Source organism: Coregonus clupeaformis, chromosome 19 (genome assembly GCF_020615455.1).
Source record: "Coregonus clupeaformis isolate EN_2021a chromosome 19, ASM2061545v1, whole genome shotgun sequence".
Classification (NCBI taxonomy): domain Eukaryota; kingdom Metazoa; phylum Chordata; class Actinopteri; order Salmoniformes; family Salmonidae; genus Coregonus; species Coregonus clupeaformis.
This window is the reverse complement of record NC_059210.1, coordinates 1,691,400-1,713,619: the sequence shown is the minus strand read 5'-3', so window position 1 is coordinate 1,713,619 and position 22,220 is coordinate 1,691,400. Positions and strand designations below refer to the sequence as shown.

The following is a 22,220-nucleotide window of genomic DNA, read 5'->3' as shown; positions in this document are numbered from 1 at the left end:
ACACACCGCCCCTGGTCTTGCTACTGAATAATTTGCCCACACTGTGAATCTATTATGTTGAAACAGGTGCTGACGAAAGGAAGTGAATCATTATCTGAATCATTGTTGTCATTAGATTCATCATTGTTTCACATAGCCTATAGAGTAAAACAGAGAGTGCAGAGTTGAGCAAACTGCCATTCTGTGTTAGTCTATTTATTATCTTGATTGGCCTATATGTTTATAGATAGTTATTATGTCAGCTGCCTCAAATGCACTAGACTGGCTATTTATAAAGCCAGTCTAGTGTAAAATTCATAAATACCTGGCTTCCATTACAATCAAACAAGCAAAAAGCCCAAAGACTCCGCCCCTTGGGCAATCTTTGTAAGCTACGGCTGTGATTGGCTACTACTGTGTCCATCTCGTTTGTGTTCTTGACAGCTAGAATAGGCATCTTCCCCATCACCCACGGAAAGTAGTGATGGGCATTTCGAGTCTTTTTGGTGAGCGGCCATTTGGCTCCGTTCACGTAAAAGAGCCGGCTCATTTGGCTCCCCAACGTCTCTTCGTTTAAAATGATTAAAAATCGACCTTGAACCATGAAAAAATTGCTAATCTCCAATGTATAGCACAAAATGTATTCTACCATTATGTCAGATCGTGAAATGCGCGTTCAAATAATGTTTTATTTTTTTCGCACTAAAAAAATCAGCGTGGACCAGATTGACTCGCTCTCCTCTCCACACTATTTATTGTTTCTGCAGTGAGGATTCACGTCTTTAGAAAATTATTTTGTTTCTTAACTGCAAAGAAACATTGTTTTGAGCTCAAAAAGCAGTAGTAGCAGTATGCAAATCAGGGAGCCAAATGAACGTCTCTTTCACCGATGCAATTCGATTTCCGACGTTCACCAAAAAGATCCGTTCAAAAAGAGCCGTTCGTTCGCCAATGACCCATCACTAACCGAAAGGAAGCAAGGAGCGCTAGGGAAGAGAGACGCATGAGAGCCCATAGCCTGCTTACTATACAGGATAAGTACACACCCTGGAATTATCTAGGCGACATGGACAAAAACGGAAAAGGTAAGCATTATTGTTTTACGTCTATAATTGTATTTTCATTCATTGTTATTCTGTCCGTGTTGTTTGTTGATATAATGTTATAATTGTAGGCTAATAAACATCGCGCTTGTAACAATGTTTATACAGTAGCATAGCTTGCTATCACCTCGAAGGGTGTGTATCGTTTGTGTTTGGGGAAAAGATAGGGTGTTGTTGAATTTTCCAATGATTTATGTAAACAATATCCGTCAGTGTCATTGTTTTTTTTTCCTCCTGGTTTTGGCATAATATGGTCACTTCCGCATGGATTGTTTATCTGCCAGTTTTTTTTTTTTTCGTGAGAATGAAATGATTTGTCTCGTCTGTCTCAACTCCAATTGAGCATTTCAATATAAATGTTCAAAGTATTCCTGCTACAACAACTTGAACAAGGTTGCAAGGTTGCAATGAGGGATGGAGAGGCACAACACAAAGGAACACGAGGAGTAGACCAACAGGGGGTCCAGCCTGGCGTAGGAGGAGCAGGTTGCAGCGTGATTCATTGATAGGCTAATGAGCTCAGAAGCTACGGTATCTAGGGCGATTGTCCTCGCGACACCCCAGCATCAGCAGCGGCAGGAGTCTCGTGCCCGTGACCATGTCTCAGTGGCTGGGACACTGTGTGGGTGTCTCAATGGACTACATTTGCTTCCTCTCCTTGTATTATTTCCTCTCCATGTGAACTGAGACATAAATTGTACAGGTGGAAGCAAATTATGTCCAATAGCATCATTCCATGTAGCCTCCCAGTATGTGTAAAGCTTACTGTCTATGCCAAGAAGCTTTTATGGCACAGATGGTGAATTTACCCAGAAACCACAGATTGGCTGGTTTAAGCTCCAATCTGGCCGTACCCCCTCAATCACTAGAACCATATTGCTTTTAACTAGCCTTTAGTTTCAGATCAGTAAAGATGAAGGACATGGAACAAGGAAAGGAAACGCCTAAGAGTAAGACTATTGAGATGCAGCATCGTAGGGATCAGCTGGTTTGGCACCCTGCAACAGCCACTCATTCTCAATTCGCAGCACGAATGGCCAGAGGGAGGATCAAGAAGCTCAATTATTTAGAACAAATCCAATTAATCAAATATAATGGGGCACAGGATGGGAAAATCTGTTGGGTTTGGATTAATGACTACATGTTTAGGAAGGGGCACGTTTGAAGGGATAAGCAATAACTGGAAATAACACTTACCATGACCTGGGCCATTTATACATTGGATTAAATAGGTTTTAACACAGTTTGTATTTTAGTTGGTCATTGGGCCTATCTATAGTCTCCATCTCTACCTTAGCTGACCTGGATCCTCCAGTCTGGTTTGTTTACAACAAACTTGTTTTGGTGGAAAAAGAATCCCTGGAATCTCTACTTCTAATGCCTTTGTGTTTTATTTTTACCCCTAATTGTGTGTGCCTGAGGCTCGGTATGTCCCCAGCTCTTTATGGAAGCCAAAGACAATCCACCACAGTCAGTCCAGGCAGGCAGTCCCTGTAACAATGGACAATGGAAGGCAGACCTACTGTATACATCCTGCAAGCTCTTTGGCCGCAGTATTGGACCAGCTCTATTTGTGTGTACCAAATGGCACCCTATTCACTTTGTAGTGCTCTGGTCAAAAGTAGTGCACTATATAGGGAAAAGGGTGTCATTTGGCACACCCTTTTCCCTATATAACCTGGGAGAGGGGGACAAAGACCGTGGAGCACACACGTACCGTAGGTTCCCTGTGACAACTTTCTTGTCCCATGTCCGGATTGATACACAAGAAGTAGCAGGGCCTCATGGGTAATTTCCCATAAAAATGTGTGTCAGGGCAGGTCAGAATATGACCCCTACTGGTGAGGGGTGGTATGGTTTAGAGTTGAATCTGAGGTAAAACCTTGATCCCCTGTCCATAGCAGCGGGAAGTAGGGGTGCAGTGGGTGCTGCAGCACCCCCTAAAAAATCTGAATATTTAAAAAAAGTTATAAAAAAAAGTCATAATATAAATGTAAAAAATCTCACAAAAGTAGTGCACTGGGCCGTTACTAGTCCTGTATTAGCGTAACAATATAACCATCTGTGGCGCGGGCAAAAAAACATGTTCTACCCCCCCACCGTACAACACATTTTCATCCTACATCCTACAGTAATCGACTGAGATTTCTGGCAGTTGGTTCCATTAAGCCGACCATGTACCATGTTGGTGCTGTGGGCGTTGCTGGTGACATCACTATTGGACATCTGGGTCCCCTGGGTGTGTGTTTGCGAGTTAGCGTGGGGTGCGCAGTGCAACACGACTGCGAGGGCTGAGAAACAATACGGTTCCCCCTGCCATTAATCCATGTCTTGAATATTATCCCTACCAGCCCCAACCCACCCTATCCCCACTGATTTAGTGATAACACAACACAAAGGGTAATACTACGACAGCATTGGTTCAAAGTTGATTATACTTTTGCAGTGGGGCTCCTTCTCTGTTTCTCGTCATGCAGGGAAGGGTGAGGTTAGCTCGGAGGGGAACTGTGCCATTGCATCTCTCTTTTTCTGTCTTTCTCCATCACTGCTTCTCTGTTTGTTCTCTCATTCTATAACATAGATCTGTTTGCTTCTCTTAATTTCCTTCCAACCCAATCTCTCTCTCTTCTTCTCGCTCTCGTTCTCTCTCTCTCTCGCTCTCAAACTTCAGTTTTTCTTACATGAGCGTGGTGGTGCATGATTTCTGAAGATTTACTATTCATGTACTGTAGGGTCTTGACCCAATAAAGGGGATTTTTAAATTCTATCAATCTCTCTAGTGGTTATGAGTGTACCATACTTTACCTGAGGACAGTGTTCCTAGACTCCCTCTGTCTGTACTGTGTCTCTGGTGGATACAATGAGTCTGCTGTGCCTGAGGATGGCGTTCTGTAGTGTGTGTGACAGGGCCAGAGGCATTACAGCAGGGCTAAGTGTAAGGTGGATCGCCCTATGGGAGGATCCGTAGCTTTCTTTATTTTTCTCTCTCTCTCGCTCACTCGCTCTCATTCCTCAGAGAGTCTGTTGAGCTCTGCTGTCTTTAGTCCAGGTGTTTGCCTTGAGGAAAACAACCTACCCCCAATGGTCTGTAAGAAGACAGAATGATGAAGGAAGCATATTGTGTGTGTCTGTGTGTGCATGCGTGCATGTATGCGCATACTGCATATGGGTGCATACGTGCGTGTGTGTGTGTGTGTGCGAGCATGTGATTGAGTTACCCAGTCTCATTTCCCTCCTGCATAGCATAGCACTGACTAAAGCAATGTATCACTTTATCACATTGTCCTTTGTTATGTAAGAATAGCCTACCCTTCTCCCTGTCTCCCTGATAATGCCTCAAATCAAATTTGATTGGTCACATTCACGTCTTTAGCAGATGTTATTGCGGGTGTAGCGAAATGCTTGTGTTTCTAGCCACGACAGTGCAGTAATATACACTGCTCAAAAAAATAAAGGGAACACTAAAATAACACATCCTAGATCTGAATGAATGAAATAATCTTATTAAATACTTTTTTTCTTTACATAGTTGAATGTGCTGACAACAAAATCACAAAAAAATTATCAATGGAAATCATATTTATCAACCCATGGAGGTCTGGATTTGGAGTCACCCTCAAATTTAAAGTGGAAAACCACACTACAGGCTGATCCAACTTTGATGTAATGTCCTTAAAACAAGTCAAAATGAGGCTCAGTAGTGTGTGTGGCCTCCACGTGCCTGTATGACCTCCCTACAACGCCTGGGCATGCTCCTGATGAGGTGGCAGATGGTCTCCTGAGGGATCTCCTCCCAGACCTGGACTAAAGCATCCGCCAACTCCTGGACAGTCTGTGGTGCAACGTGGTGTTGGTGGATGGAGCGAGACATGATGTCCCAGATATGCTCAATTAGATTCAGGTCTGGAGAACGGGCGGGCCAGTCCATAGCATCAATGCCTTCCTCTTGCAGGAACTGCTGACACACTCCAGCCACATGAGGTCTAGCATTGTCTTGCATTAGGAGGAACCCAGGGCCAACCGCACCAGCATATGGTCTCACAAGGGGTCTGAGGATCTCATCTTGGTACCTAATCGCAGTCAGGCTACCTCTGGCGAGCACATGGAGGGCTGTGCAGCCCCCCAAAGAAATGCCACCCCACACCATGACTGACCCACCGCCAAACCGGTCATGCTGGAGGATGTTGCAGGCAGCAGAATGTTCTCCACAGCGTCTCCAGACTCTGTCACGTCTGTCACGTGCTCAGTGTGAACCTGCTTTCATCTGTGAAGAGCACAGGGCGCCAGTGGCGAATTTGCCAATCTTGGTGTTCTCTGGCAAATGCCAAACGTCCTGCACGGTGTTGGGCTGTAAGCACAACCCCCACCTGTGGACGTCAGGCCCTCATACCACCCTCATGGAGTCTGTTTCTGACCGTTTGAGCAGACACATGCACATTTGTGGCCTGCTGGAGTTCATTTTGCAGGGCTCTGGCAGTGCTCCTCCTGCTCCTCCTTGCACAAAGGCAGAGGTAGCAGTCCTGCTGCTGGGTTGTTGCCCTCCTACGGCCTCCTCCACGTCTCCTGATGTACTGGCCTGTCTCCTGGTAGCGCCTCCATGCTCTGGACACTACGCTGACAGACACAGCAAACCTTCTTGCCACAGCTCGCATTGATGTGCCATCCTGGATGAGCTGCACTACCTGAGCCACTTGTGTGGGTTGTAGACTCCGTCTCATGCTACCACTAGAGTGAAAGCACTGCCAGCATTCAAAAGTGACCAAAACATCAGCCAGGAAGCATAGGAACTGGGAAGTGGTCTGTGGTCACCACCTGCAAAACCAGTCCTTTATTGGGGGTGTCTTGCTAATTGCCTATAATTTCCACCTGTTGTCTATTCCATTTGCACAACAGCATGTGAAATGTATTGTCAATCAGTGTTGCTTCCTAAGTGGACAGTTTGATTTCACAGAAGTGTGATTGACTTGGAGTTACATTGTGTTGTTTAAGTGTTCCCTTTATTTTTTTGAGCAGTGTATAACAATTTCACAACATATACCCAATACACACAAATCTAAGTAAAGCAATGGAATTAAGAATATATAAATACATATATGGACGAGCAATGTCAGAGTGGCATAGACTAAGATACAGTAGAATACAGTACTTACATTTACGTCATTTAGCAGACGCTCTTATCCAGAGCGACTTACAGTTAGTGAGTGCATACATTTTTCATACTGGCCCCCCGTGGGAAACGAACCCACAACCCTGGTGTTGCAAGCGCCATGCTCTACCAACTGAGCTACACGGGACCACATATGGGTATACATATGAGATGAGTAATGCAAGATATGTAAAAATTATTCAAGTGACTAGTGTTCCATTTATTTAAGTGGCCAGTGATTTCTATAGGCAGCAGCAGCCTCTAATGTGCTAGTGAAGGCTATTTAACAGTCTGATGGCCTTGAGATAGAAGCTGTTTTTCAGTCTCTCGGTCCCAGCTTTGATGCACCTGTACTGACCTCGCCTTCTGGATGATAGCGGGGTGAACAGGCAGTGGCTCGGGTGGTTGTTGTCCTGTAAGTATATCTGGGCATAGTTCCACCTCTATTACTCTTCCCACATCTCGCTACAGTCATTGAAACTGACATCTAGATTTGATTAGTGTTGTGAATCATTACTCCAATAATATTGACGAAAAGTTCAGAGGTAAAATGTGATTTGTGAGAGTGCATCCCTGGCTGGCGCTCGGTACCTGTCGGTGCTTGTGTTATGAGTACCATGGTGGGAATAGAATACGCATGATTGCTCTGCTTCAAGTAGGGATAGGAGGGACGGCGTTCAGTTCGTGTTCTGACAAGGCTGGCATCTGGAGCTGAAGTTAATGTGTTTCGATAGTTCACGCTGCCTGACACAAGTTCATCATACTAGCATTGGGGTAATTTTGATGACTAGTTTTTCCAAAGCCGACAACCTAGTCTCTTCATTCCATTTGATTTGATAGCCCTTTCAGCAACAGTTGTCACAGTTTTTCCAGGAATCGTCATTTTGATATCAATGTAAGATATATGATATTTGTGTTGTGTTGAGTTGGAGTCTTCTTGGTTAGACATGTACACATGAACACACCACACCATATGCGTGCCAAAACAACATGTTTTGAACATCTCCGATATAATTTCCCTGTTATATTACAGAAACATATAGCTCTAGGTTACTGGAAGCCTCTCCAGTCCTGGCGGCTGTGTTTTGGTTTCCTCCTCACACACACACACACACACACACACACACACGCATGGACGCTGGCATACACACACTCACACACATACACAGGCTCTATCCTTCCCCTCTTCTCCGTTCCCTTTAGGACAACAAAAACATGACTGAACTAGAACCTCAAAGCCGTAGCCCCAGGAAGTATGAGCGCTGAGGGTGTTGCAGCAATGCCTGATGAATTGGAATTTATATAAAAAAAATGAAATACAAAAATTGTGAACTACACTCTAAAAATAAAAGGTTCCTGGAGTATCCTTTAGTGGTTCTTCAAAGTTAAACTATGGGGGAACCCCTATAAGTTATTTGAAGAACCCTTTAAAAGGGTTTTTCAAATAACCCCTTTTAATGGATCCTCGAATAACCTTTTGTAGAACCTTTTGGGGTAAATTTTTTAACTACCCCCCCTTCCCCTGTTGTTATTATTATTGTTATTATTATTAATGATAATAATATGCATAACAATAACAACAATAACACAATATTTTAGTTCTCATTGTTTATTATGATTTTAGTGGCAAAGCAGAATAACCAAATATGAGGTAAACTCCCAGCAGAGCCCCAAGTCCTCTGGCGTGTTGATGTTAATGTGTTGATGTTCTCCGTATCCATAGCCAGAATGATTTTGCAGTGCATGGTGATCGAACAGGTTTCCTGTTATATTCATCAGAGGTGTAGGGATGGTGAAGTCTGTGAATCCCAAAAAAATGTAATTATACAGATGATTAACAAAATATGCACACAACAGTATTCATACCTTGATTTTTGTTGTGAATCTGAATGAAAAAAACTGTTCTGATCATGGTTTTCATACACATACCTTGTCCATAATGTAGAGGCCTATGGGATTTTCATTGAAGAGGTCAGGGAGGAGGATGGTACATGTGATATGCATAACATACCAATACCAATTGACATACAGTGAGGGAAAAAAGTATTTGATCCCCTGCTGATTTTGTACGTTTGCCCACTGACAAAGAAATTATCAGTCTATAATTTTAATGGTAGGTTTATTTGAACAGTGAGAGACAGAATAACAACAAAAAAATCCAGAAAAACGCATGTCAAAAATGTTATAAATTGATTGGGAAATAAGTATTTGACCCCTCTGCAAAACATGACTTAGTACTTGGTGGCAAAACCCTTGTTGGCAATCACAGAGGTCAGACGTTTCTTGTAGTTGGCCACCAGGTTTGCACACATCTCAGGAGGGATTTTGTCCCACTCCTCTTTGCAGATCTTCTCCAAGTCATTAAGGTTTCGAGGCTGACGTTTGGCAACTCGAACCTTCAGCTCCCTCCACAGATTTTCTATGGGATTAAGGTCTGGAGACTGGCTAGGCCACTCCAGGACCTTAATGTGCTTCTTCTTGAGCCACTCCTTTGTTGCCTGGCCTGGCTGAGGGAAGGAGGTTCTCACCCAAGATTTGATGGTACATGGCCCCGTCCATCGTCCCTTTGATGCGGTGAAGTTGTCCTGTCCCCTTATCAGAAAAACACCCCCAAAGCATAATGTTTCCACCTCCATGTTTGACGGTGGGGATGGTGTTCTTGGGGTCATAGGCAGCATTCCTCCTCCTCCAAACACGGCGAGTTGAGTTGATGCCAAAGAGCTCCATTTTGGTCTCATCTGACCACAACACTTTCACCCAGTTCTCCTCTGAATCATTCAGATGTTCATTGGCAAACTTCAGACGGGCATGTATATGTGCTTTCTTGAGCAGGGGGACCTTGCGGACGCTGCAGGATTTCAGTCCTTTACGGTGTAGTGTGTTACCAATTGTTTTCTTGGTGACTATGGTCCCAGCTGCCTTGAGATCATTGGCAAGATCCTCTCGTGTAGTTCTGGGCTGATTCCTCACCGTTCTCATGATCATTGCAACTCCATGAGGTGAGATCTTGCATGGAGCCCCAGGCCGAGGGAGATTGACAGTTCTTTTGTGTTTCTTCCATTTGCAAATAATCGCACCAACTGTTGTCACCTTCTCACTAAGCTGCTTGGCGATGGTCTTATAGCCCATTCCAGCCTTGTGTAGGTCTACAATCTTGTCCCTGACATCCTTGGAGAGCTCTGTGGTCTTGGCCATGGTGGAGAGTTTGGAATCTGATTGATTGATTGCTTCTGTGGACAGGTGTCTTTTATACAGGTAACAAGATGAGATTAGGAGCACTCCCTTTAAGAGTGTGCTCCTAATCTCAGCTCGTTACCTGTATAAAAGACACATGGGAGCCAGAAATCTTTCTGATTGAGATTGTGTCAAATACTTATTTCCCTCATTAAAATGCAAATCAATTTATAACATTTTTGACATGCGTTTTCCTGGATTTTTTTGTTGTTATTCTGTCTCTCACTGTTCAAATAAACCTAACATTAAAATTATAGACTGATCATTTCTTTGTCAGTGGGCAAACATACAAAATCAGCAGGGGATCAAATACGTTTTCCCCTCACTGTACCTTTGTATGCCTCCTCACAGACAGAAAAGTGAGCAGTTCAGTTATCTGCACCCAGTACAGCTAGTCTTCAACATATTCTTATAGCATACATATTCTTACTTCTTTGTTGATTGATATCCATTGAATTGTGTCCATTTTCTGTTTTAGAAAGATTTGCACAAATATGAAAAGATAGATCGTATCATCATAAAACAATATCAATTTAGATCATACAAGGGACACATTTTACTTTAAATTGAGGAGATATTTTCATTTTTCAGTTAAGTGCCTGCACCTGCTGTCCTTTCAAATTCAAATCCAAATGTTTCAATTGGGCAGTTAGGTTCCTACAAAAACCTCCACCAACTAAGGAGGTTCCTCGATGAACCCCACCTCCTATGGGTTTCTTGGAAGAACCTTTTGGGGACAATTGTTAGTGCAAAGAACCCTAAGGTACTTCGAAGAACTTTGAGGATCTTAGAAGAACCCTTGTTGAACCCCTCATTTTTAGAGTGTAGGCCTTTATTACTCCTGTTTGAGACGGCAAAAAATACTCCACCTTCCATTAATATGTCATAAATCTATACGGAGACTCAAGGCCAGGTAGAAAATCATTAGAAAGGGAGTGTAGAAGATTGACTTTCTCTCCTCTCTGTGAGTACTACTGTAGGTTATGTGTTTCTTTGTGTTGCGTGTGTGTGAGATAGTATTTTCTTTCGGTGAGTTGTGTTTGTGTGTGCCCCTCCTATCTGTCTGTCTGTCTATGACAGCTGACCCCAGGTATTTGAGATGAACCCCCAGTGCTGTGAGTCAGTGTCTGAGAGGGCATGAGGTGAGTTTTGCTTCAGACTCCACACAAAGAGCAGAGTGTGTGTGTATCTCAGCTCTGAACTACTCCACACAAAGGACAGCGGGATGAGCACAGAGGATAGTCTGAGCCCTTCCCTGCCTCCCTTTGTGTCTGTCCAACTCCTCCCCTCTCTCTATCTGTCTTTCACGTTCACTCTATGATAATATTTATCTGTAAAACGCAGTATATACAATTTCCTTGTTCTCAATCTCTCCATAAAAACGCTCATTTCTACTTTCTTTCCATCCGACCCAACCGTCACTTATGGTATATGGCTTCTCCCCAATGAAGTTTCTTTCTTTCTCTCTATTCTGTCTCTTTCTTTCTCTCTCGCTCTCAATCACTCACCCTCTCTACCTCTCTAATTAGGGTGTCTGTAAGATATAATGGTTATTAGTCTCGTTCTCTCCCTCCCTCTCTCTGCCCCTCCAGTCTTCCTGGGAGGAGAGGAGGAATGATTCCAGTTAACCAGACAGTCTGTGTGTGTGTCTCTATACACCCTGACCACCAAGCCTCCTCCACATGGTAACAATCTGAAGCGAGGGACGAGAAGGGAGAGATAGAAGATGAAAGAGGGGAGGTAGTTAGCGCCCTTGCCACATTTATGGGACGGAGGTTGCCGGGGAAAGTGGTGTGGTTTGGGTCGGACCCAAAGTAGATCTATAAAGTAGAGGGAAGGATATAGTTTAAGAGAGAGAAATGATGTTCGCCTCAGTGGCACTTTGCTCCTGTAAAAGGCTAGTGGATTTAGCTAATGGCGCACAGACGCTAGGGAAGTTAGCACGGTAGGATCAAACTGTCTGGGCTGTTTTACGGTGTGGGATGGATGTTGGATGTGGTGTGAACATCTATAACATAACCATAACCAAATAATGTGGTGTTTTGGTCATCAAAATGGACTTTACAGACTTTGTTGATGACTTTGTTGATGTATTCCATTGAGGGTGAGACTAGGGTTAAAATGAGACTTATCTATACCAGGTTAGGGTAGAAAACCATTATTTAGATCTAGGCCGAATGTCATGTCATCACATTTTCAAGGGGTCCCTCATACACAGCTGTTCCTTTCTTAGGCATTCACACTGGTGATTTTAGGTAGTAGTAAAACACACACACACACACACACACACACACACACACATTATAAACGGGTTCATAGGTGCATAAACTTTGGGCTTGTAAGAGCATGGTTCTACTAGGTGAATTCCCGTCATTCTTTCACTAAGGTAGTTTGTCTCCCTGCCCTTTGCCTTTCATCCTAAATATTTTCACACACACCACCTGCCTACAAACACATCTGCCTGCATGCTGTTCGATCTGTGCAGACTTGCACAGAAATGGACATGGCAGTGGCACATCTTCCACATACGCATGCATACACGCACGCACGCACACCTTAGTGTTTCATGGTATACCGAAACCTCTGTACTTTTTCGATACTAGAACATGAAAAGGTACGTTACTAGAACTTTTGCTACTTTTGTTACTTCTGTCCAACGTGTCTCACGTCGTATACTGATTGAGAGGATCAAGTCTATCAGCGCAGACGATGTAACCTTATTGCGCGAGTGCACCGCTCATGCCTCTTGCCTGCTCCACTTACTTATTGCTAGAGGACTGGGAGTCTGGGCTACATAATTTTTGCTTCCCACTCATGCAGCACAGAAGTTAGCACACTTGGATAATGCAACACGGCATGTAGAAATGTTGAAACAGTTAATTACTGTTTGCAAAACAATGTCCATACAGACTAGAAAACTTTACAATACAAGATACCGGTCGCTTCCAGATTTGTAGGCTAACTTTCCTTGCTAGCTTACAGCAGAAGCTAACATCAATTCACTACCCTAGTAATTTGTTTGTGATAACCATAACACAAAAAAATGCTGATTGGCACCAAAATGTTATTAGCTCATTCACATAATCCTCTTTCCCTTTTGTCTGTGTCAGGTCTCTCCCCTCTCAACTGACTGTGTGGGAATGTGCCTTGTGAATGATGTCATTACTGGGTCTTAAAGAGACAGTGTGCACTTTTATAAAAGAAGAGATGGCTATTTCTATGCAAATGTTGTTGATCTGTACAATAATATAAGTCCCAAATGGAACGGAAACAGATTGTTTCATCTCTAATATTTTGTTGTGGTATCGTTTTGGTATTGAGTACCGTAATGGTATCGAGTATCGTGATACTGAACCCGGTATCGTGTCAAAATTCTGGTATCGTGACAACACTAACACATCACATTCACATCACATTCACAACGCAGTGAATTCCCTGAATTTGTTTCCCTCTGAATGAACTATTCAATCAGAACCCCCAAAATGCTGCAATTGCAATCTTCCTGACCGTAGCCCTCAGCTCGAACTGTCAACACCAGACAGGGAACGGAACCATCATATTCCTCCAATCCCCTGTCCTGGAAGATACACATACACACACACCACATTGTCAACATGAACATGAGGCTGTCTGTCACATTCTCTCATCCCTCATCATCCCTCTCATCTCATTCCTCAGCCCTGGAATGACTTGGCCTGTTGATAGGATGTTTATGCTGTGGCTCAGCAAGGGAGTGTGTGTGCGTTTGCGTGTGTGTGTACTGGAGGTTGTTGTAGCCTCTCCCAGGGATCTTGTACCCTATTTGATGTGCAGCGGTACCACCCTCTGGGCTTTTTAATAAAGAAGTCTGTTATCTGTAATCAGGCAATAACAACTAGTCTCTGGGCTGAGAGGGGGTCCTTCTCATATCCTAGTAGAGGAAATGGAAATGGAATTGAGCTGGACACTGTGTGTTTTGGGTAAGGTTGTAGTTTGTGTGTTAAGGACCAGACTTTTTCTATTAGAGATCATCTGTGCATCTGTACTGGTACAGGAAATGGTTCTGTATAGGGTTGTTGTTGAATTGACCAAAGCTATAATAACTTTTAAAAACAGAGCTGGTTTGAGAGAGAGGAGTGGTAGAGAGAGAGAGGGAGAGGAAGAGAGAGAAAGACAAATGGTTTGATGAAGAATGCAAAAACCTAAGAAAGAAATTGAGAAACCTATCCAACCAAAAACATAGAGACCCAGAAAACCTGAGTCTACGCCTTCACTATGGTTAATCACTAAAACAATACAGAAATGCACTACGGAAAAAGAAGGAACAGCACGTCAGAAATCAGCTCAATGTAATTGAAGAATCCATAGAATCTAACCATTTCTGGGAACACACTAAACAAACAACAACACGAAGAGTTGTCTATCCAAAATGGAGATGTACGGATAAACCACTTTTCCAATCTTTTTGGCTCTATAACAAAGAACAAAGAGCAAAAACATATACATGATCAATTACAAATCTTAGAATCAGCTATGAACACTAGAACTGCCATAGGCCAACGGCCACTGACGTTTGATTTTGTAAATAAAACAAATCAGGCCAAAAAGAAGCTATGTCCTGCTCCTTCCCTGACTTTTCCTAAATGTTTATATTTTACACTGCTAATTTGTCCGAATTTTGAAATCACAAACAAACGTATTTAGAGCCTTTTTACCTGTTTTCTTTCACAACTATTCCTAACTTAACCCGCCAAGACAATGTGCTGTAGGACGTTGGTACCCAGCCAGGCGTTAATGTGTCTCTCTCTCTCTCCTCATTGAATGAATGACAAATGAATGAATGGGCGATAATTGTGCACCTTACTTCACAATTGAATTTAAATTAGGCCTAACTGAATGATGAGAGTGAAGATGTAGATTTCGTTTAGAAAGACAATACTGTAATGATGAGTTTGTTATGCCTATTTATCAGCGTTGGCGCTCATGTTAATATGTGACCGCACGCCTTGCGGGTTGATACCATTCTCTTTTACGTTTCCTTTGTAAAAAGAAGCTGTTACAGGACTGTTTTATTTACTGTAACTCTATTACTAATCAAATTTATTGTAAGGGAAACGAAAACATGCTATGTGTTGTAGTAGGCCTTTAGAATAATGCAAAACATATCCTTGACTATCCAAGTTGATGAGCGGGAAACAAACGATGCCAGTCAGCCTGCACAGCCGGCCCATCGAACTATACCAAAACTAATTTCACACATACAGTGGGGGAAAAAAGTATTTAGTCAGCCACCAATTGTGCAAGTTCTCCCACTTAAAAAGATGAGAGAGGCCTGTAATTTTCATCATAGGTACACGTCAACTATGACAGACAAAATGAGATTTTTTTTCTCCAGAAAATCACATTGTAGGATTTTTATGAATTTATTAGCAAATTATGGTGGAAAATAAGTATTTGGTCAATAACAAAAGTTTCTCAATACTTTGTTATATACCCTTTGTTGGCAATGACACAGGTCAAACGTTTTCTGTAAGTCTTCACAAGGTTTTCACACACTGTTGCTGGTATTTTGGCCCATTCCTCCATGCAGATCTCCTCTAGAGCAGTGATGTTTTGGGGCTGTCGCTGGGCAACACGGACTTTCAACTCCCTCCAAAGATTTTCTATGGGGTTGAGATCTGGAGACTGGCTAGGCCACTCCAGGACCTTGAAATGCTTCTTACGAAGCCACTCCTTCGTTGCCCGGGCGGTGTGTTTGGGATCATTGTCATGCTGAAAGACCCAGCCACATCTTCAATGCCCTTGCTGATGGAAGGAGGTTTTCACTCAAAATCTCATGATACATGGCCCCATTCATTCTTTCCTTTACACGGATCAGTCGTCCTGGTCCCATTGCAGAAAAACTGCCCCAAAGCATGATGTTTCCACCCCCATGCTTCACAGTAGGTATGGTGTTCTTTGGATGCAACTCAGCATTCTTTGTCCTCCAAACACGACGAGTTGAGTTTTTACCAAAAAGTTATATTTTGGTTTCATCTGACCATATGACATTCTCCCAATCTTCTTCTGGATCATCCAAATGCACTCTAGCAAACTTCAGACGGGCCTGGACATGTACTGGCTTAAGCAGTGGGACACGTCTGGCACTGCAGGATTTGAGTCCCTGGTGGCGTAGTGTGTTACTGATGGTAGGCTTTGTTACTTTGGTCCCAGCTCTCTGCAGGTCATTCACTAGGTCCCCCGTGTGGTTCTGGGATTTTTGCTCACCGTTCTTGTGATCATTTTGACCCCACGGGGTGAGATCTTGCGTGGAGCCCCAGATCGAGGGAGATTATCAGTGGTCTTGTATGTCTTCCATTTCCTAATAATTGCTCCCACAGTTGATTTCTTCAAACCAAGCTGCTTACCTATTGAAGATTCAGTCTTCCCAGCCTGGTGCAGGTCTACAATTTTGTTTCTGGTGTCCTTTGACAGCTCTTTGGTCTTGGCCATAGTGGAGTTTGGAGTGTGACTGTTTGAGGTTGTGGACAGGTGTCTTTTATACTGATAACAAGTTCAAACAGGTGCCATTAATACAGGTAACGAGTGGAGGACAGAGGAGCCTCTTAAAGAAGAAGTTACAGGTCTGTGAGAGCCAGAAATCTTGCTTGTTTGTAGGTGACCAAATACTTATTTTCCACCATAATTTGCAAATAAATTCATTAAAAATCCTACAATGTGATATTCTGGATTTTTTTTTCTCAATTTGTCTGTCATAGTTGACGTGTACCTATGATGAAAATTACAGGCCTCTCTCATCTTTTTAAGTCGGAGAACTTGCACAATTGGTGGCTACACTAAATACTTTTTTTCCCCACTGTAACAAGAGTTAGCCTATAGACAAGATTAAATGGACAATAATCTGATGAGGATATTCTGCAGTTTCTATTACACTTACCTTTGTCCAAGCACATCCATGCTGTCCATGCGTTCAGCACATGACCACTCGCGCGGCAGCATTACTCTGGCTGCTAAGCAAAAACTAGTAACATAACGAACTTAAATGAATGGGCGATATAAACCAGACAGAAACTGATAATGGTGCATATGACTTCACTGAACTGAATGATGAGGAGGGTGAAGAGGGTGATTGAATTTAGAACAAAAGTGTAATTTTGATGAAGAATTGTAGGCATTTTGGGGTCGGTCTAATTATTTTATAATGAAAGGCTGGAAATGGTATTCAATTTCCCCTCGGAGAGTCAAATCAGACACTGAGTAGATCATACAATGTGTTTAGTTCACAATGGCAAGCCGAACCAAATGAATGGACGCACTGACAGCATTGCAAATGCTGCAGAATTTAGGTGAGTTGAAATCGACGGTTGCTGATGAAGAGTCTTCATCTGATTCTGATGTTGACTTCAAGCCTCCGCCTCCGATGCCTGAGCCTCGCCGTAGAAAAACCAGAACACAACCAACTGAGACGGTGATCCTAACTGGCACGGCAAGACAGGAGTCTGGGAGGGATGGCACGGTTTGGTTAGAAAATAGTGACGAGTTTATGTGACATGCAGATGTTGCAGCACATCAGAGATTGCACTGTTGCTCATGCGCACAGAGAAGGAAACAGTAGGTGGGACATGTCTATGGATGAACTCTAAGCATTTATTGCACTCTTGTCCACGGGGCAAAGGGCGGAAAGAGCATGGATATGGAGTCATTTTGGTCTGATAGGGATGGGGTGGACTTTTTCAGAGAGACCATGACACGCAACCGCTTCAGAGAGATTATGCGACACCTGTGGCAGGTGCACACGAAACCAGGCCCATGAAAACTGTGCAGTGCAACCGATTTGTTTGTGGGGCTTGCTCACACAAAGCCCCGAAGCTGTGTGCTGACTGTGGACCCAAAGCACAAAGAGAAGACGAGATTGATTCATGCGTAAAGGCACACTACAGTGTCCGATTCAATTAACAAATTACTGTTTTTATATCTTGTCATGAATATATTTCCACTAATATTTATTTACGCAATTCATCCTTTAAAATTGTTCATGCACTGGTGCTTTTGTTCAGGAATACAGCAAATAATTTCACCTGTGCACCTTGCTGGTTATATTATTATTATTATTATTATTATTATTATTATTATTATCTTTTTAGTTTCTACTTTGTCAAAAGAAGCTGTAACTGGACTTTATTAATTACTATACCTCTATTACTAATCGAATCTACAAATACAGTTGATCAAATGAATTACACTGTAATGTTTTTATTGTAAGGGAAAGGAAAATAGGCTATAGGTCTATGTTTTTTCTAGGACTTTGTAGAATTATATAAAACATATCCTTGACTAAACAAATAACTATTTAAAAAAATATATATATATTTTGATATACAGTTGAAGTCGGAAGTTTACATACACCTTAGCCAAATACATTTAAACTCAGTTTTTCACTATTCCTGACATTTAATCCTAATCAAAATTCAGTGTTTTATGTGAGTTAGGATCACCACTTTATTTTAAGAATGTGAAATGTCACAATAATAGTAGAGAGAATGATTTATTTCAGCTTTTATTTCTTTCATCACATTCCCAGTGGGTTAGAAGTTTACATACACTCAGTTAGTATTTGTTAGCATTGCCTTTAAATTATTTAACTTGGGTCAAATGTTTTTGGTAGCCTTCCACAAGCTTCCCACAATAAGTTGGGTGAATTTTGGCCCATTCGTCTTGACAGAGCTGGTGTAACTGAGTCAGGTTTGTAGGCCTCCTTGCTCGCACACGCTTTTTCAGTTCTGCCCACATATTTTCTATAGGATTGAGGTCAGGGCTTTGTGATGGCCACTCCAATACCTTTACTTTGTTGTCCTTAAGCCATTTTGCCACAACTTTGGAAGTATGCTTGGGGTCATTGTTCATTTGGAAGACCCATTTGTGACCAAGCTTTAACTTCCTGACTGATGTCTTGAGATGTTGGTTCAATATATCCACATAATTTTCCTTCCTCATGATGCCATCTATTTTGTGAAGTGCACCAGTCCCTCCTGCCGCAAAGCACCCCCACAGCATGATGCTGCCACCCCCGTGCTTCACGGTTGGGATGGTGTTCTTCGGCTTGCAAGCAGCCCCCCTTTTTCCTCCAAACATAACGATGGTCATTATGGCCAAACAGTTCTATTTTTGTTTCATCAGACCAGAGGACATTTCTCAAAAAAGTACGATCTTTGTCCCCATGTGCAGATGCAAACTGTAGTCCGTCTTTTATTGCGGTTTTGGAGCAGTGGCTTCTTCCTTGCTGAGCGGCCTTTCAGGTTATGTCGATATAGGACTCGTTTTACTGTGGATATAGATACTTTTGTACCTGTTTCCTCCAGCATCTTCCAAGGTCCTTTGCTGTTGTTCTGGGATTGATTTGCACTTTTCGCACCAAAGTACGTTCATCTCTAGGAGACAGAACACGTCTCCTTCCTGAGCGGTAAGACGGCTGCGTGGTCCCATGGTGTTTATACTTGCATACTATTGTTTGTACAGATGAACGTGGTACCTTCAGGCGTTTGGAAATTGCTCCCAAGGATGAACCAGACTTGTGGAGGTCTACAATTTGTTTTCTGAGGTCTTGGCTGATTTCTTTTGATTTTCCCATGATGTCAAGCAAAGAGGCACTGAGTTTGAAGGTAGGCCTTGAAATACATCCACAGGTACACCTCCAATTGACTCAAATGATGTCAATTAGCCTATCAGAAGCTTCTAAAGCCATGACATAATTTTCTGGAATTTTCCAAGCTGTTTAAAGGCACAGTCAACTTATTGTATGTAAACTTCTGACCCACTGGAATTGTGATACAGTGAATTATAAGTGAAATAATCTGTCTGTAAACAATTGTTGAAAAAATTACTTGTGTCATGCACAAAGTAAATGTCCTAACCGACTTGCCAAAACTATAGTTTGTTAACAAGAAATGTGTGGAGTGGTTGAAAAACAAGTTTTAATGACTCCAACCTAAGTGTATGTAAACTTCCGACTTCAACTGTATTTCCACAAATATTTATTCATGCAATTAATCATTTATAATAGTTGATGCACGATTTATCAAGCGTTGATGCTTATGTTTGATGAAACTTGCAGGTTCATATGTATCTGGCCTCCCGAGTGGCGCAGCGGTCTAAGGCACTGCATCTCAGTGCTTCACTACAGACCCTGGTTTGATTCCAGGCTTTATCACAATCTGGCTGTGATTGGGCAGCGCACAATTGGCCCAGCGTCATCCGGGTTTGGCTGGGGTAGGCCGTCATTGTAAATAAAAAAAAATAAAAAAAGAATTTGTTCTTAACTGACTTGCCTAGTTAAATAATACAAAATATATGCTAAAAGGGATGCCCGCCATAGTTCTCTAGCGGGTACTGATGGGCTGAATGGCCAGGCAGTTCTAGTGTTAAAGACTACCAGAACCCACTGGATTCTCCAATTACATTGAATGAACTACAGAACAAAATACAAACCCTCCAACCCAAAAAGGCCTGTGGTTTTGATGGTATCCTAAATGAAATGATAAAATATACAGACCACACATTCCAATTGGCTATACTTAAACTCTTTAACATCATCTTCAGCACTGGCATCTTCCCCAATATTTGGAACCAAGGACTGATCACCCCAATCCACAAAAGTGGAGACAAATTTGACCCCAATAACTACCGTGGGATATGCGTCAACAGCAACCTTGGGAAAATCCTCTGCATTATCATTAACAGCAGACTCGTACATTTCCTCAGTGAAAACAATGTACTGAGCAAATGTCAAATTGGCTTTTTACCAAATTCCCGTACGACAGATCACGTATTCACCCTGCACACTCTAATTGACAAACAAACAAACCAAAACAAAGGCAAAGTCTTCTCATGCTTTGTTGATTTCAAAAAAGCTTTTGACTCGATTTGGAATGAGGGTCTGCTATACAAATTCATGGAAAGCGGTGTTTGGGGGAAAAACATACAACATTGTAAAATGCATGTACACAAACAAGTGTGCAGTTAAAATTGGCAAAAAACACACACATTTCTTTCCACAGGGCTGTGGGGTGAGACAGGGATGCAGCTTGAGCCCCACCCTCTTCAACATATATATCAACGAATTGGCGAGGGCACTATAACAGTCTGCAGCACCCGGCTTCACCATACTAGAATCTGAAGTCAAATGTCTACTGTTTGCTGATGATCTGGTGCTTCTGTCTCCAACCAAGGAGGGCCTAAAGCAGCACCTAGATCTTCTGCACAAATTCTGTCACACCTGGGCCCTGACAGTAAATCTCAGTAAGACACAAATAATTGTGTTCCAAAAAAGATCCAGTTGCCAGGACCACAAAAACAAGTTCCATCTAGACAATTTTAGAATAAGGCTGTAACGTAACAATATGTGGAAAAATTCAAGGGGTCTGAATACTTTCCGAATGCACTGTATATGCCAATTATTTGATGGTCCTACTGCATTCTGTCCCCTATCAACACTTTTTGAACTTTTGGTGCCAACAAGAATGACATAAGAAAGTAGTCAAGACGACTAGCTTGATTGAGCCTCCGCCATGTATATCTCACTAGGTCAGGATATTTAAGCCTCCATATAGTTCCAATATATCCATGATAGTTGTGATTTCCTTAAGTGCATGAGGGTGATAATTTGTAGGTTGATTTCCTTTACTGTCCATTGAGGTATTTAAAACCGTATTATAATCTCCCACCATAATAATATAGTCTTGTATTGCATGTAGGTTTGATAAATTATTATATATATTTTCAAAGGAACTTGGATTATCATTATTTGGACCGTATAGATTAATGAGCCAAATCTGTTTATGGTCCAACAACATATTTAAAATCATCCATCTACGTTGCAGATCTCTTTGGACAATTTGCACATTCGGATCAAAGTTATTGTTCATTCATATCATCACACATCACAGTTTCTTTGCCTATGGGAGAAGTATATTTCGCCCCCCCCACCCCAAGTCCAGTCCTTTTTCCATACAACTTAATCTAAAAGTGTTGAATGAGTTTCCTGTAAACAGTAGATATTATATTCCTTCTCTTTTAGCCAGGTAAATACTGATCATCTTTTCCTATTATCTTCTAAGCCATTACAATTATAACTGGCTATACTTATTTCACCATTTACCATAATGAGATACAAGTTTCAATTCTATTTTATTAAAATACACTACCGTTCAAAAGTTTGGGGTCACTTAGAAATGTCCTTGTTTTTGAAAGAAAAGCCTTTTTTTTGTCCATTAAAATAACAACATATTGATCAGAAATACAGTGTACACATTGTTAATGTTGTAAATGTCTATTGTAGCTGGAAACGGCAGATTTTTTATGGAATATCTACATAGGCGTACAGAGGCCCATTATCAGCAACCATCAGTCCTGTGTTCCAGTGGCACGTTGTGTTTGCTAATCCAAGTTGATCATTTTAAAAGGCTAATTGATCATTAGAAAACCCTTTTGCAATTATGTTAGCACAGCTGAAAACTGTTGTGCTGATTAAAGAAGCAATAAATCTGCCCTTCTTGAGACTAGTTGAGTATCTGGAGCATCAGCAATTGTGGGTTCGATTACAGGATCAAAATGGCCAGAAACAAATAACTTTCTTCTGAAACTCGTCAGTCTATTCTTGTTCTGAGAAATGAAGGCTATTCCATGCGAGAAATTGCCAAAAACTGAAGATCTCGTACAACGCTGTGTACTACTTCGTTCACAGAACAGCGCAAACTGGCTCTAACCAGAATAGAAAGAGGAGT

General features: G+C 42.0%; 1 protein-coding gene across 2 annotated transcripts in view; it reads left to right on the top strand.

Annotated features, from left to right (window-relative positions):
• The first annotated feature begins 574 nt into the window (after positions 1 to 574).
• The window catches only part of LOC121554269 (actin filament-associated protein 1), a 142,876-nt gene continuing 121,230 nt past the window's right edge, over positions 575 to 22,220 (top strand). Inside the window, exon 1 of one of the 2 annotated variants that reach the window (XM_041867739.2) lies at positions 575 to 1,064. In XM_041867739.2, the coding sequence (XP_041723673.2) occupies positions 983 to 1,064 (82 nt within the window). In that variant the 5' untranslated portion in view covers positions 575 to 982. The remainder of the gene's footprint in view (positions 1,065 to 22,220) is intronic. The other variant, XM_041867741.2, reaches the window with a different exon arrangement.